Source organism: Aythya marila (assembly GCF_965140915.1).
Source record: "Aythya marila genome assembly, chromosome: 3".
In the NCBI taxonomy this organism is placed as follows: Eukaryota; Metazoa; Chordata; class Aves; order Anseriformes; family Anatidae; genus Aythya; species Aythya marila.
The window spans coordinates 79675111-79692431 of record NC_139044.1 but is presented as its reverse complement, the minus strand read 5'-3'; the positions used below and the strand labels follow the sequence as shown (position 1 = coordinate 79692431).

Sequence of the window (17321 nt, the reverse complement as noted above, 5' to 3'; positions counted from 1 at the left end):
AAGATAGCATAACCATTCAATATAGCTCTCATGCACATCTGCCCTCCAGGTCTTGGCTGTTCCCAGTTTCCCTAAAGCATCCTCCTCTTTGGAATTATAGCCCTGCCAGCTCAAATTGCAAATACATTGTGTTTATAAACTCAGTAAGTAGGGCATATCTTCCTGTGGACATAATGCTTGGTTTCATATTTACTGGACCATTTTAGAGTCCCTTCAACAAGCTCAACTAATGGCTGCATTTATCAGGAGTTTGGTCTGAGTTTAAACAAAAACAAACAACAACAACAACAACAACAAACCACCTTCATGGATTCGGAAATGATTTTATTCAGAAAATTCAAACATTGCATTGACTTCCTGGAAATGAGGAAGTAAAACAAATGAGTGTTCATCAGCATGCTGGAAGAATATCCCACTGGGGAATCGTGGGGATGGCATGGCCAAACCAAATGTTGTCTACAGATTCACGGAGTATACTGGTAACATGGAGGTCCCCATAAGCTCTATTTGCAGAATGCAATAACTCAGAGATGGAGGTGTGGTAAGGAGAAGTTTATGACTCAGTTCTTTCTATAGGAAAAACGGGCCCAGATTTCGTCTCCATTCAGTACACTTTACATGTATTTTTCTCCAGCTTGTCTTTATCTTCAGTATTGAGACTTGGATGAAGCAGAATAAAATTTTCCAAGTCAAGATATTGCTGAGTATTTATTCTTCTATATGCTAACCTGCCCAAAAAGATCCCTTTTTAAGAACAGCCTGTGATGATGATGTGGTAATCTTCCATTCTGGGATGAAGAATGTTTTGGAGATGGCAAAGGATTTTTCTCTGCACTTTGCATTGCACAGCAGGCTGGAAAAAGCTCCTGCAGAGCATTATGGAGAACAGATCCTTTACCACTCTAGGTGCTGTCAGAAATTAAGATTCCTCTGATAACGCATGAGTGGTAAGTAGTACTTCTGATCTGGATTGTAGTTTCGGAAGAATGTATATACATGGCACCTCCTGTTTTGTTACGTTGCTGAACAAAGAGCTGGTCTCTGTGCACACAAAGGAGCAGAGAAAAGCTATGGCAGGTGGGAGAACCCCAGAGGTGCCCTGCTCAGGGTATTCCCAGTCACACTACAGGAGAGCCATTAGTCCGCTGAGGGCCCAGAGAAGGAAAGCCATCAGTCCAGCTGCCCACAGAAGAAAACAGAGAGGCACTGAGCAGCTGGGAACCTAAATAACCCATCAGAAAAAAAGAGATCCTGCCCAGACCCCCTCAGGGCATCACAGGAGGAGATAAGGGAAAAAGCTCTTGAGGGCACCTCAACTGAGGGGGCTAAGCCTCAGGGTTAGGCCTCATTTGTAAAGGGGTCTGGGCCAGCTGCTGGCATGGGGTTCTGGCCTTCAGGGCAGTGGCCTCCAGGGCTGCTCGCCTGCCCTGCTGCCAGCAGCTGGGAGATCAAGGGTCCAAGACCAGTGACCAGCCCAGCTCCTGCACTGCAAGTATATGTCAGTATTTCCCACTGATGAGCTGTCAGCCAGATCAGACAGAGAGGGGACCAGGACAAGGCTGTTGGGGCTTGTACGAGCACTGTGGTTTCTGTCTTTACCTATGTGGCCAGTGCTGTATTGCTGTATTCATGTATAGATGTGCTGTGTGTGTGTGTGTGTGCACGTATACACATGTGTGGACACATACAGCTGGTTGGTCCTGGGGACATGGATCTGCAGCAGCCTTGCTGCTGTTGGGCTTCTGGGTTTGGCAGACTACAACTGTTTTTGTGCTGGTTTGTCTTGCACAAAATCCATTCCTGTTTGTATGCTTGCTTTGCTAGAACCAACTGGTTTCAAAGCCAGTTATTAATTTTTATGTGTGTTTGCAATTCATGTTTTTTTTTTTTTTATATATATATATATATATTTTTTTTTTTTTTCTTTTTTGTGTGGTGGTGTTCTTAGCAAATTGAAGAGCCAAATACAAGTCTATTCAGGAACAGTAAAAATGGCCCTAGGGGCTCTTTATCTATAGACCAAAACAATGTGGACAGGTAAAGCCCAGATTCTGGCACTGACACAATCCCTGAGAATCTTGAGAGCAGGTACCTTAGAAAAATTGGCTTTGATTCATTAGAGTTAGACACAATTTTTAATCTTATAAAGACGTCCTACCTAAATAACTGAAACTACTCACATATTTCAGTGCTCTGGACCCTGCAAAAATCAGCTTTTCATCATCAACCTTTTGATTGCCACTGAATGTGTGCGATTTCCCCCGATCAGTGCTGTTTGATTAATTTCATGTGTATTGTTGGGAAGGAGGGGGAGGACTCCTGTGTGTTACAAGTGGATGAGTGGTTGGCTGTGCATATACTCTAGCTTTTTAGCTTGGTTTTTACTAACACCTGTACCTCCTAGACCCAAAGCTGTTACTCATTTTGCCTGCAGCACCTGCAGTGTTAACAACTGGTGACAGCGAGCTCTGCACCTGCAGCCTCCCTGCTTCTAAACACTCTTTCACACGCTCTGCAGCAACAATTCTTAAGACCAAGTTAACAAACTCATCATATGCCACAGCCTTGCACCTCAAAAACCTGAGTACTCCCTTTAAACAAGTTGTGTTTTTTGTTTTTTTTTTTGTTTTTTGTTTTTTTTTTTTTTTTAAATATGAGGAAGCTTATATTGTCTCCTGTGAATTATTACATATAGATGAAATACAGCTACAGAGATTTTTTTAAAATAAATTATTGGCTTTCCATTTTGTCATAACATCATGCTTCCTGCTTTCTCTGACACCTCAGAGCAGTGTGAGACTGGTGTGAGGGAGCATGAAATCAGGCATTTCAGCTTTCCTGGTGATCTGATTCTACCCCTTATTTGCTACATAGTCTTGATGTTCTGAGGAGTGCTGCTGCAGTAACAGCTCTCAATAAAGCTCCGAATTGGTCTGAGACCAATGCTGGGATGTTGCCTTTAGTGCAGTCAGATTTGCACATGGTACTGGGCAGTAGCCTCTAAAAATTCATTCCCAGTTGTAGCATATCAAATTCAAATCCCCACAAGTCACTGATGACATTAAAACATCTTGGCCATTTTGCATAGCAGCATTGTGCTTTAATGTCCATTTACATGTCAAAGTTATTTGTACTGCCTTTTTATATCTCAAATCCAGCTACAATACTTAATGGAGCAAAAAGCATCAGAACAAAATGGTTTCATTTCTTCTGTTCAAAGGTTCTTTGTGGTTTTGAAGAGAACAAACACCAAGTTATTTTGCCGTGCTCCAACAAAACAAACAAACCCACCCAAATATGGTGTCTTTTCATCACTTTATGCAGGGAAGATGCTGGATGTCCTCTTTCTGCGGGGGTCAGTATTTCCAGGCACTGAATCAGTAACCAATGAGATGGAGTTCTATGGCAGATGCCCCCGACAACTCCAAAGTTTGGTCCCCACAGCGGTGCCTGCACCTCTTGGTGGGGCCAGGTACCCATGCTCAGCATCCCCTCTTCTCACTATATTCGTCTGCAGCCGTGGGAGGAAGCGGCCAGCGAAGCAAGGAAGCAGAAGTACCTTCCTGTGCTGCTCCTCCCCACCTCAGAGCCCTGCAGCTCTCGGGGTGCAGCACAAGCCAGGCTGCAAGCCTTGAATGCTCCAGAGCTTCTCACCAACCGTTAGGTGCCAGACACACATGCTGCCTTGTGGTGGACCATGGCATCTACCCTTGAGAAGTTCATTCATTCTTTGGACCCCAGAGCCCTTCCCAGGGTCCTCCAAATCCAGTCAGGCATCTATTTCCAAGGTGAGCAGCGCGTGCTTTTGGCAAGGTCTTGCAAGTCCTTCTTGGAAACCAGGTACTCCCTGTGAGGGGTGGGGGGTGGAGGTGGAGGGAGGATGTTGACAGACTTGTCTCCTGGCGGTTTCCCTCCAATTTTTTACCCCCTTTGAACAAAACAGTGTAAGGATGCTGTTGGGAAGTCTTTGGAATGGTGTGCATCTGGTCTTCTAACAGGTTTTGAGGAAGGTGAAGTCATTAGTGCTCATCATATCCTGGAAATAGTACTGGAATGAGTCACGAATTTGCCTTGCACTGGCTCAGAAATCAGTCCAGAAATGGTGAATCACCTTGCGGCAGTTAATCGATTAATGCTAGTCCTGGTATTGGCATGGAGCAATAATCTCTGTCTTCAAAGTAAAGAAACAGTCTGGAAAGTGACCATGAAGGATAATAAGGAAAAACTTTTTCCTGAAGTTCTGAGCTGCTTTTGAGGGTGCTTCAGTTGCGCGCTAATACGAAGGGATGGGTATAAGCCAGATAGGAGTACCACAGGGGCCATATTTTGCTCTGTTTTTCTGCACTAGCTTTTGTTTGCTTGTTTGTTTTAATGCTGTATTTATTATTTCTGGGCTGTGCTTGTACACAAAGTAGAGTGGAAGGATGGTAAAGAGGCTTGCTCTGGAGGGAGAAGTTCCGCACTTGGTCAGGGCATAAGACTGCATTTAATAACAGTGAAAACACCATGTCAAGCCTGTGTATCAGTCTAGGAAAAGTAGGTTACCTGCTTGTCACTGCAGATCAATGGTTTGCAGAGGGATTAAGTGAGGACCTGATGTAAATAAATGTCTTAGCTGGACCATGCAGATTTTACAAATTCCTGGCAGCCAGGGGAGAAAGAGGGTAAACTTAGGCTCACACTACATAAAATAGAGGGTGCTTTATGATATGATCTCAAGCTTCAGGATCCACAATATTTACATTTACGTCATTCTAAAAATCCCCGCGCTGCCCCACAGTAGGAGAAAAGAGGAGCTGTGGCCGTGGAAAATCCACACTGCCCTCCTGGAGCTGGGGCTGGTGGGGGCGATCCTTCCTTCTGCTCTTGGGCAGGCAGGAGGATGGGAAGGCCACACTTCTGCCACAACTGTGGTAGGCAGCCGTGTTGTCCTGACTGCCCAGACTAACTGCTTGGAGACTGCCCAGGGCCTGTGAATAGTGCTGAAGTGCAAAAAGGTATTCTAGGAGATTAACTTGGCCAAAATTACCAGAAAATTTTGAAAATATGATTTTCTGAGCAGGCCTCTCTCGTGGCCTGCTCAAATTGTACTGTGTAAAATGGCCCAAGAACTTGATTCCAGCCTGAAATTAATGAAAATCTTGATGAGGAGGCTGCTACCTAGGTGATGATTTTAAATTAAAAAATCACTTTTTAAAGTTGGAGTAGCCACCGTAACTGCCTCTCTCCATACAGATAGAAAGCAGAGGTAACATAAATACAAGATGTAAATTTATATGCATATATATGTGTGTATACACACACAGAATACTGTGAGGTACATACATAGATACAAAACACTAAAATAAAACTACAGCAGCCCTGCTGTCAACAGGTTTCTGGGTCCCTCCAGTTTGCACCCTGCTGCTGGTGGGTGGCAAAGCTCTACACCCTCAGAGCAGGGTGTATTTCAGCACAGGCTTCCATTTGCTGTGTAGATCCTGGAGCGCGAGGAGAAGGCAACGGTGGAGGCACAGCCCACACTGTAGCAGTGCTCTCTCATGTGAGGAAAAGGCTCTTAACTGGCAACTGTCTCTAAGACAAGGGCTGCCCAACCTAGGAGCAGGTGGCATGTGCCTCATGCTGCTCTGGTTCTCCTTAAGCTGCCAGCAGCACCTCCTCTTCCTGCCCTCTGTTCCCGGTGGTTTCCTCTCATCTTGGCTCTGTGCCTCCCCACCAGCAGGCTAGGTGCTCCACTGACACACGTACCGGTGCATGCAGTACGTGAGCAATCATGGTGTTGGTAATGTCACGCCTTGCCTATTGACAGCAATGTGGGTTTATTGCTGTGGTTGCAGGGACCAAATCACAGCATTCATGCCATGATTTTAGTAGCTGCCAACCTGCTACAGGCAGCTTGGTCAGCTGATTCCCACCTGGATTAGCTGATTTATGGAGCTGGGTTTTGTAAGAATCTTAAACCTTTCTCAGTACAACATTTAGATAATAAGAGAAAAGATGTATTTTAAATCATCACACTGCTGAGATTGTTTGAAACTGGTCAGTAGCAAAAGATGAATAATTTCATGACATAAGAATTTAAAATAGTGAGAACTTGTACACTAGTGAGAATATTGTACTAGTGTACAATAGTGAGAAATGTACATGCTGAGTTCTCCACAGGAGAAACAAAAATAAAACTGCAACAACAAAAACAAACATACTGCACGGTCTCTTAATGCCAGTTTAAACAGTTACACAGAATGGCAAGTGGAATAAATAATGATTTACTAAATCCATTAAGAGCTGTCAGATCAAAGCTGCAGCAGGCAGCGAATGAAGGTTGTAACCATATATCTGGTAAAGAGACAGTGGAGTTTAATTCATGCTCTGGTTTTCTGTGGTGCACTGATGTGCTGTGGGGATGAAAATCTTCATTTACTCAATCTGGAAGCAACATTTTGCACAAAATGCACTTATGTCTAAATGATATTAAAAATATATGACTTGCAAATTTGCGTAACTGCTCTTGACAGAGTTTCAGTACCTCTGGAAGCATAAGGAAAACATAATGCTATACATCTTTGTAATGTAAGGGTCGGTGTATTTTTGTCCATGTGGTGAAATGTTTTTATTAGAAGCCGCAAAGTCAGGCTTTGGGGCAAGAGAGTGGGAATTTGATTGCCCTTGAACAAGGTAACAGCCCTTAAAAAAAAAAAAAAAAAAAGTTCCGTCATTCTGCCTTCCTTCACACCATGTTGCACCAAATACAGTCTAGGTCTTTCCTTTTAGATGCAAGCCTACCTGCTACAGCACCAGGTGGAGAATATTGGAAATATGGGGTATGTACCCATTTTGCCATAAATTTCTCTACTTGCCCATACAAATTATGTCCCAGCCAATATTAATGGAATTGTGATTTATTTAACTGTTGTGGTGGTTCCGCTCGAGTGGGCAGCTGAGCTCCACCACAACCACTCTCTCACTCCCCCTCCTCAAAGAGGAACAGGGAGAAAATATGATGAAAAGGGCTCAAAGGTTGAGATAAGGACAAGGAGATCACTCAGTAGTTATTGTAACGGGCAAAACAGTTTGGCGAAGGGAGACAGTAAGATTTATTGCTCATTACTAACAAGCTAGAGAAGTGAAAAACAAAGGAAAGAAACCAAAAGCACCTTCCCCCCCCCATTCACCCTCTTCCACCTCCTCCCCCTGAGCAGCGCAGGGGAACGGGGTAATGGGGGTTATGGTCAGTCTACAGCGCTTTTTCTCTGCCGCTCCTTCTCGGTCACTCTCATCTCCTGTGCTGTGGGGTCGCTCCCACAGGATGCAGTCCTTGATGAACTGATCCAGCGTGAGCTTCCCACAGGCAGCAGCTCTTCCAGAGCTGCTCCAGATATGGGTCCGTACCACGGGGTCCATCCCTCAGGAGCAAACTGCTCCAACCTGGGTCCCCCACGGGCAGCAGCTCCTGCCAGGTCACCTGCTCCTGTGTGGTCTCCTCTCCACGGGCTACAGGTCCGGCCCGGGATCTGCTCCAGCAGGGGTCTTCCACAGGCAGCAGCCTCCGTTGGTGCAGGGCCACCTGCTCCACCGTGGTCTCCTCCACGGGCTGCAGCGTGGAACCCTGCTCCACCGTGGTACTCCATGGGCTGCAGGGGGACATCCTGCTTCACCATGGTCCTCAGCACAGGCTGCAGGGGACTTCTGCTCCAGCACCTGGAGCACCTCTTCCCCTCCTTCTTCACTGACCTTGGCACCTGCAAGGCTGTTCCTCACTCCTCTCACTCTCCCAGCTGCTGTGTGGTGCAGTGTTTTTTTCCCTGTCTTAAATATGCTCTCACAGAGGCGCAAAACAGCATCGCTTATTGGCTTGATTCTGGTCAGCAGTGGGGCCCTTACAAAACAAGAGGCAGCTTTTAGATCCTTCTCACAGAAACCACCCCTATGGCCCCCTGCTACCAAAACCTTGCCACATAAACCCACTACAACTGTACCTTCCAAAACTTCAAAGGGACAAGCCTACATGTATATAGACCCCTAAGCTAAAGGCATTTGAAATTTTGTGGTTGGTGATGAATGCTACAACATAGACTCCTCTCTGCAGAACAGTTCCCTTTTCTGTTCTTGGCTTGAACCAGAGGGTTGGGTTTCCTGTAAGGTTTTACCTTAGCGGTATGAGAGCAGCAGCAGTTCCAATGTTTTTCATGCCATACTGGACTTTGGGGTGATCTGAAGCCCCAGCCAGCTTGCCTTTGGCTGGAAGGTCAAGGTTTGAGGGGCTGACTCAAGTTCCCATGTTCTTCGTGACCTTCCCTTCTACAAGTGTGTGGCTGTATGCTCAGAGTCCCAGCCTGCAGTCACTCTCTGCGACTGTCTGGCGCTATGCAGTGTCAGGAAGATGAGTTTTTAGTAACAGCCTTGACTTCTTCTGAAGTGCTTTTCATTCATCATACTCGATGGGCCATATAGAAGTAGGAAAATTATTGTCATCCCTGGTCTACAAACAGAAACACAGTTGAGAGAAGAGCACAGTACTGCCAGCCCCAGGGATACCTCTTAAGGCAGCTGTTTGGGACTCTGAAGTTCACCGTCCTTGTTATAACATCACCTCTGCAGAAACCGGACTGCTAAGGGAAATAGGAAGGCTGAGTATAAGCTGAAAGCAAATTTGTCACATACAAATATCTTAGTAATCAGCACTGATTAGAAAGGAACTACGGTGCAGTCTGAAGTACATGACAATTTAATAGCTCATTAAAATATGTTATTAACAAATTAAACTGCCGAAACTCCATTAGAAACTGATGTGATTGATTGAATATCTTTCTTTGAACATTTTAGTAAATATTGATGCTTATTGAGCTAAGTATTGTATGGCCACTGATTTTTTACAGATAGCATGCAAGTATGAGCTTTCATCTTTATGTTGCAAAAATTATGTCTGTTTTAATACTGATATTTTATGGGTAATTGAATTTAATATTCTGCAGGCTTAATTTAACCAGTGGCAGAATAGTAAAAAGTGTCAAACTTTAATTGTGAAAGATGTGGAATTGCATTGCTCGAGGCACCTATTCTGTTGGTGTTTCTTGCCACTAGCCATATTCCCTACCCACAGCATTCCCAGTTTTTACTCAGTATAAATAGAAATCCTGTGTTGCATTTTTTATTCCCCTAAAGCACACTTCAGCTATGGGATTAGGACCCCAAGAATTGGGATTTGTTACAGTATGGGGAGACTTGGTAGTTCCTCAACATAGTTGAGCTGCTCCAAAGCAGCACTTGCTGTGTAAATTGCAATGCCAGAATGTCTCTTTATGATGGACCCATGAAAATCATTAGGAAAGTTTATGCTGTATGCCCTTTCTATGGGGAGAAGAGAGCTTGAAGGCAGCAGCCTCCAACTCCACAGGTCTGGGGTACAGTAAAGCAGCAGGCTGCAAATGCAGTGCTCTGCTCTGCTCCCACTGCTGGGGGGCTGGAAAGTTCCAGGTCTCTGGGTGCAGGGAGTAAGCAGTGGGAAGAGATAGCTGTGGGGTCACATGCATACTCATGGCTGATGCTCTTGCAGGTCTAAAAGATGCTCAAGATTGCCAGGTGTGCATCTCCCAGCCCCATGCAACTGTTTGGTGCTCTTTGAAAGTTGCAAGGGGTGATGCCAAACAAATCCCACAGGGACGTGTTCCTTCTTTGGTGAATGCGAACAGCTCCGTTCACAAATGCTTTTTGGTGAACCTTGAAGAACATGAGCATGCTCAGGCTCATGGTTACTCTTGGTTGTCTGCATATCCATGCCTGTTCGCTGCCTCTGCAGTTTCAATTTCACCCTTTCTGCTTCTGTTACTAGGAAGCAGCATCTTTCCAGAGCGTGCTTCTGTGAGCCTTGCAGGAGAGCCATGGGTTCAGCCAGCCATTAGCAGAGCACTGCAACCAATTACAAAAAGTCCTGTTAATCCTGGAACTGCATCTAGGCAAACTGGATAAAAGAGGAATCCTCGTACATCATTTCTGCTGCCCCAAGTCTTATTTGTGCAAGAAATCATGCTCAACACTAATAGTTAGAAAACAATCATGTAGGAAGGAATGATTTTTAATCCTTTTAAGGCAACCTAGAGGAAACAAACCCTGCTGGCTTAGTGTAAGAAGCCAGTGAGTCAATGAAAACTAGGATATGTAGTATTTAATACCCATGAATAAATCAAGAAAGCTTCCTCTTCATGATTAATAAAGGCACTTTCTATTTAAAAAACAACAACCAACCAACCAAAATAAAAATAAAGCAACAACAAAGCCCACACTGTTTAAACAGAGGAAAAATTGTGGACAACTTTGAACAACTTTGATGAAGATAATCGGGGCTGTACTTCTTAGAGGTCGAAGATAATAAAAATGACCTGTGTTTTCACAGGATGGAGTCTTCTTCGAGTGAAAGGGTCAAGGGGAGAATTGCATGAGAATCTGTAGAACTTTGTGGTTCAGTCCTTGTGCTTGCTGATTTGCTTCATTTTTGCAGAGATAGAAGCCAAATCTGTCTGTGAAAATGAAAGGGTTTCTTCCCTTGAACATAGTTATTTCCTTTCCTCTTGATTCAGCAGTTAGGAGTGATATCCCTGGGTACAACAGTAACAACAGATTGTTTGAATTCTCTTTTGTGGTCAGTAGTCAGAAGATGTTAATAAATTTTCTCTATTAATATGTACCACTGAAACTATCCTGTACTTGTTCAGACTGCTTCAAAAACATATTTTATTCTGAACAAGAGGGAAACTGCCTTTCAATGAATACAGTATTGCATTCGAACGAAACCTGACTTTTATGGGTCAGATATTGCTCATTTTATTCATGCTGCAGCCCTCAATGGGATGACTCATCCAGACACAGTGTGAAAAACCTGACCCTCAGTAGTTGGCATTGAGAGGCAAAGACTTTTTGAGGATCACGGACATTTTCTTCATGTGAGATTCAGCTCTGGGCCTCTCTGTGGATGGCACCACAGATGGGTAGGATATCCAAAATACCTGGCTTATTTTGATGTGAGGATCTTCCCTGACATGCTGCAGGTGCCTGGAATGTGCTGATTTCCTGCAAGGGAGCAGGCTCCCCAGATGTTCTTGTTGGGGGTGGCCTCCAGGGATGAAAAGAGAAGGTGTGCAGCAGGAGGAGCCATGCTTTCCTGAGCACCAGCCTGCTGTCCTGTAAAAATACTGCAGTGACCTTCACAAACCTGGGCTCTGGGGAGGTAAGGGGACAACTACAGCAAATGGGAGGGGTAGGAAGGTCCTGGTATAAACTTCTTGTGGTACACAAGTCCATGACCATGCTTGTTGATGAGTTTCAGGTCTTTAGTGGGGGGTATTTTTTTCTACAATAACTTTTCTTCCAGCCATGATTTATGTGTGAGGGGATGTGGCCTTTGCCCAGGTTCACAGTTTCTGGTTAGCTCCCTTGGGCAGACAGTAATGGGTCAAGGGGCAACATGCAGTGGACTCAGTGGGGGAAGGTGCTTAAACTTGTTGCCATTTTGGGGCTACATCTGTGATGCTCCACACTCTGGCCTGATCTTGTAACTCAATTTAAGCAGCCTTCTTAAACCCAGTCCAACAAAGTACATGTGCTGCAAAATATCTACTTCAATAAGCATAACTTAAATCAAATTAATGCTGCAAAGCAAATGAATAAGACTAAATAAATCACAAACTGTTAAAACAGCAGTGATTTCAGAAGAAGCTTTTGACATTCTTTTTGTTACTACATTAATTCCAACTGGTGGGGGTAAAACCAACAAAAGGTCAAAGATGTTGAATTTGGAGCTGTGGTTTCACTTGCTCTTTCCATTATAGTGGGTACTGCATGCACAAAACCGGTGCTTCCACACAGCCCTCCGGGTAGATGAGAATCAGAAAAAAAAAGGAAAAAAGAAAGCCATGAACCCATCAGGAAAGAAATAAATCAGAAACTGCAGAAGTAATTTTTTTTTTTTTTAAATTCCATTATGATTGAAATGGCTTAAAGCACTTGACATTTAAAGTTTGACTTTATATGGCTAAAGATAAATCTTACAGCTTTTGTTTTTTGATGGTTTTGTGCTGGCAAAAATCAGACCCTCTGCAGCCTAAGTAGATAAGATCAAGATAGGATGCCCTGTTTTCAAAGAGCCTTTTGAAGGGAGTTTACCTTCATGGCAATTTAGCCATGGAGCTCCTTGGAGGATTTTTGTCCCAGACTGATCAAATGTACAGATTTTTGTTGCTTAGGACACTTTAGAAAGAGAAGACCTGTTAGAAAACCCAGTAAGTCACTCAGTCACTTGATAGGGTGACTTGATAGGTGACTGGGTACACAAACTCATGCCACCTTCATGACGACCACAAAACCCTGGGCCTCTGGAGCATCGTGTGGGATGGAACACGGGGGAGCTGTGATCACCCACTCTCAGTGGGCACACCTTCCAGGGGTAGGAAGGAAGGGGTGGATGAAAGCTTCATGTGGTTTGCAGCTACTCTCACAGCTTGGGTTTGGAGAGAGAAGCTGGGGCATGCTTTGTTCTTTGCCTGCCATTGTGTATATGATTTTCAGCCTTTGTATTTTCCCCAGAAGCTGTTAGTTTGTGGGGTTCAATGGGGAAAGTCCAGCATGCTGATTATCCTCTAAAGTGGTTGGGAAATACTTGACTGAAAAAGACACGTAACTTTCTCTTGTCAGAAACTGGTTGCTTTTCCCTTCTGCTTAAGCAGAGTGTAATACCGTTAATGCTATTAAGCAAAACTCTCCTCCCTACAACTTTAAAATACATCTCACTTCTTGCTAAAGAGCATAAACTCTGGACAATTGACTAACCCCCACATAATGCCCATAAAGAATGATATCTTTTTTACTGACTCTAATTATAGATGCATTATGCCCTTCATATTACTTTGAGAGCCTGCAGCAGCCTTAATAAAACTGATTTTAACCAAGCTATGTCACAGCAGAGAACAGGCTATTGCAATTCCAGTGGAATGGCTACACCAGAGTGTTGTGCCTTTCTGTGAAAGCAGAATCATTTCAGCAGCCACTGAAACACAGGCACCTCTGATCTGGGAAGACAGCACCCATATGGGCAACCGATGACAACATAATAGTGGAGAAAGGAACATTCGGAGAAGGACACTGGGACAAAGTTCTCCTCTTTCAAGACTTGTCAGGAGATCTGTCATCTCCTTGCAAAGCAGCCAGGCTCCTGGTTCTTTGGATCTTCTTTCAAAGACATCTCAGCCTGCCAGCTACAATGAATTCAGTGGGTGCTACTGAGAGATGAAAAGGGCAAATTCTTTCCTTCAAGGATGCAAACTCATGGGGCTAGGGAGTCAATGCCTACTGTTCTGCCTGCAAAGTTACTTGGTTGCATTAGTAGAAAAGTGTGGCCTTTGTTGAAAAACAGAATAGCGGGTATTTGGAAGTGCTTAGCAGCACCCTGTAGCAGACAGGCTGTCGGACTGGGAGTCGGCCAGCCTGGGCTTGAGCTCCAGCCCTGCTGAATGGCCCTCTGTGCCCCTGCGGTCAGGTCTTTTGTCTGGTGTGCATCGCTCTCCCCAGCCCTCCTCACTGAAGCACCCAGACTTGTGTGACTAAAGGGAGTTATGTAGAAGTGATGTATTATTGCTGTTTAGTCATGGATCTGATTTTGAGCAACACTCCCTATAAGGATCACTGAAGCATTCACTCCTAGAGCAGTCACCGAATGGGGCTCTAAGCTACTGGAAAGCAAAAGAGAAATATTACTGAGATGGTTGCTGTGCTGTCGTTCTAACTTGTATTACAAGGTTTTTCTCTCAGTAGTACTGTCACATGCCCTGACATGAAGAATGACAAGATCCATCTCATGCATTAGCTATATTTATATTTTATCTTGTTGTTTTTAATATGAAAAGACTTTTCTTGTACATTTAATAAGAAATAACTCAAATAAAGGGCTCATGATAGGGACGATGCTGGTGTGGCTGCTTAACATTTTAGGGAAGATGGAGGAGAACGATGCTGAATCAATTGTTATGGTTGCTTTGATGTGATCACAGCAGTTGCTAATACAGATTGTCAAACTAGAGATGAGTTTATGAAAGGATATAAATGTGTTTTTTATTGAACAAAGTAGCAATCCAGAAAAGGTGGTTTCAAAGGCAACAAGCTCTTTAATTACAGCCTTCAGGGGCATTGTTTGATCACTGTAAATAAACTGCTTTATTCTGGGTTCTGTTAAAATGCTTTTTTTTTTTTTTTTTTTTTTTTTTTGCACTCTACTGCATACATTTTTCTCAAATCAAAAAGATTCAATCCTTAAGTTTACTGGATTTACTTTTCAATGTCTTATACTTGCTTTGTGACTTGAATGGGAAAAACACAGTGACTTTTATGTGCAACAGCAAATAAATGCACAAAAAGGTCCATTTTAGTTTTAATTTTTTTTTTTTTCATATATTTTTTGGGGGGGGTCAACATCACACAGACTGAATAAATTCTTTCTGGGTCATGTTGTCACACAGCAGGTATTTTCACAGTGTTTTAAGACTAATTATTGTGGCTTTTAAAGGAAAAAGTATTTTTATTTTCCCTTTTGAAAACCATGCAGTTTCCCTCCCTTCCTTTTATCAGCACAAATATTTGCTGTAAATGCCTATATGACAAATCACATAGGTAACATTTTTCTTGTCTGAATGTAATCTTCATTGTACTATTCCAGGCAAACCTCCAAGCAAGGGCTAAAATCAGGACTAAGGCAATCTAGTTGCAGAGAAATATGTAATTACAATCAATACTGTATGTACAACTGCACCCCCTCAAAGTGGATCTGATCTTGTATGGATGGCAGAGTTTCATTTTTTTATGTTTTTTTTTTTTTTTTTTATTATTATTATTATTATTATTATTATTTTTGTTATTTTAAATGTTATGTTTTATTTTTTAATTCTGGTATTATTAAAAAGGAGGCTTTTACAATGACAGTCTAGGTCCATTAGACATTCTTTTCCCAACCTCTCACCTGAAGAGTCTTTCAACCTCTTGGTATATTTCAAATGAATTTGCTAAAGGAAGAGGTAATTGAAGTCCTACAAGCTGCCCATGAAAATGGTCATATAGATAGATACCCATCTATATACTTATATACTGTCATATCTATCTGTCAGTCTATTCTTGTATCACTACTGACAAGCTGTTGAAGGTGGGTCTCTGACTTCCTTAATTGGTGGAAAATGCTATAACACACTTCCACTGGTGGTTGTACAAGCATTATATCCAGCCTCTCTTCTGGGATGAAAGGTACCTGTCCTGCACTTACAAGTCGTGGGATACTTGGGCACTCTCTCCATCTGCTCCGCTAAAAGTGTTTCTCTGTTCTGGAAGATTTAAAGCACACTTCCTATCTGCTTAATTCCCTTTCCCTTCTTAATGATGCCAAAAATATGTCTTTCCTTTGTTCCTCTTTTATTTAAAACAATAATGGGTTCACTTTTCTTGTTATTATTACTAGGCATTAGATTTACCAGCGAATTATGTACCCATGTAACAGTTTATTTCTCTGATAATGGGACAACCAGCTCCTCTCCTTCCCTTCCCTTTTCCCTTCCCTTTCCCTTCCCTTTTCCCTTCCCTTTCCCTTCCCTTTTCCCTTCCCTTCCCTTCCCTTCCCTTCCCTTCCCTTCCCTTCCCTTCCCTTCCCTTCCCTTCCCTTCCCTTCCCTTCCCTTCCCTTCCCTTCCCTTCCCTTCCCTTCCCTTCCCTTTTCCTTTTTCACATTTTTCCTAGAACTGGTGCTTTTAGAATGTCAATCCATTTGTTTTCCCCAGCATTATATTTTTGCTCAGATGAAAGACCTTGGGAGTTAAGGTGCTGTGACAGCCCTGTGTGTCTATTCTGTGCACTTTCCTTGGTGTTTTGCAGTCTGGTGTTTATAATCCATCTTTTTCTGAATGCATTATCTTGGCCCTTGATGTTTCAAACTGAGCCTGCAGCTCCATGTAATGCTTTTTGTAGACTACAGCTTGAACTCCATATGCTTGTCTGCCTCAGGTATTTTGTCTCTTTTATAAGTGCAGATTTTCCTTTCTTGTGTATTTTACCCTTTTCTTGTACTTTTTTAGACTTTCTGCCATCTCTACAGTGCCAGGCTGCTGTTCACCCCTTGTATGTTATTTGCATTTCTCATGTTTGGCAATTTTTTCTTGCTTTGTCAAAGGCAAATTTATGGGCCATTCAGTCATCTGTTTTTGAGTGTTTGGTGTATCTAGTCTCTTCTCATGGATACTGTTAGATTGGTTCTGAAACCTCAGACTCACCACTAACTTAAAAGTGTTTTCACTTTTTTGCAAGCTCTGCTTATACTTTCTATTGTGTGGTGGAGGGCTGTACTTCTCAAACTCTCTGCAGTACAATCTGTAGTAAAGATAGTGTGCCTGAGGAAAAGCAAACCTGATGAAAGTAGTAAGTCCTTTAGAACCAGCCATAACCAGAAGCAGGACCGTCCTCTGCCTCCCTTCTTTATTTTCCACTCTGCTGCAGATACAGGCTGAAGTAGTGGTTAAATCTTCATCAATCACAGCATTTTCTGGAGAGGATCAGCCTCTTAACTCTTCCCTTCTTCCCCTCACAGCAGTTACTTGGTTTGCTTTACTGAATCTACCATATTATTTACTAATCTCCCCAAGGCAGCGAGGCCACCGAACCCTCACCGCTCAATGCCTGTGCTCTTACAGAGTAGCACCGCCAGCGTGTTGGTGCACGGCGGGTCCCAGGTGGATCGAAGGCAGTGCTTGCGAAGGCTGACTAGCAGAGATGAAAGTAAATGTGCCCGAAGCCTGTAATTAGACAGTGGAGTTACTTTCAATATGCTAAATGGGTTCTTGGGGTCTATTTTCAAGTGAGGATCTGGAGACTCTGTGTCTAAATCTGCGCTGAATAAAAAAAAATAAATAAAAAAAGCCTCTGGAAGCCACGAGCTCCCATTTTGAACATGTTTTTGCAAATATTTGTTCAAGAGTGAGAATATTGGAATTCTTTGCTCATTTTTTGATGTTTCTGTAATGCAGAGCTCATCATGTGGGGTCCTTTGGGATTCCCCATACCTCAAAATATCATGGTTGCTTGTGATTTCTGCTGCGTCTTATGTGAGGAGTGAGGTGGTTCAGCACAAAAGGAATACTACTCTCTTTGAGGCTGCTCAATTTTCTCTCCCTCTCACTCTCATATGTAATAAGTATTGCACAAACTCTTTTCTGACTGTCATAAAATATCCTAGAGAGCTCAGCTAAAGCAAGAGAGCTATGATAATTCCTCATGTGTTTATTAGAGCAGCAGCTACGCTGCCGA

At 43.2% G+C, this 17321-nt stretch overlaps 1 protein-coding gene across 1 annotated transcript in view; it reads left to right on the top strand.

The window, feature by feature from the left end:
• Nucleotides 1–3673: 3673 nt before the first annotated feature.
• THEMIS (thymocyte selection associated) overlaps nucleotides 3674–17321 on the top strand; it is a 90875-nt gene continuing 77227 nt past the window's right edge. The window contains exon 1 of the mRNA XM_082757330.1: nucleotides 3674–3788. Coding sequence (XP_082613456.1) covers nucleotides 3698–3788 — 91 coding nt within the window. The 5' untranslated portion in view covers nucleotides 3674–3697. The remainder of the gene's footprint in view (nucleotides 3789–17321) is intronic.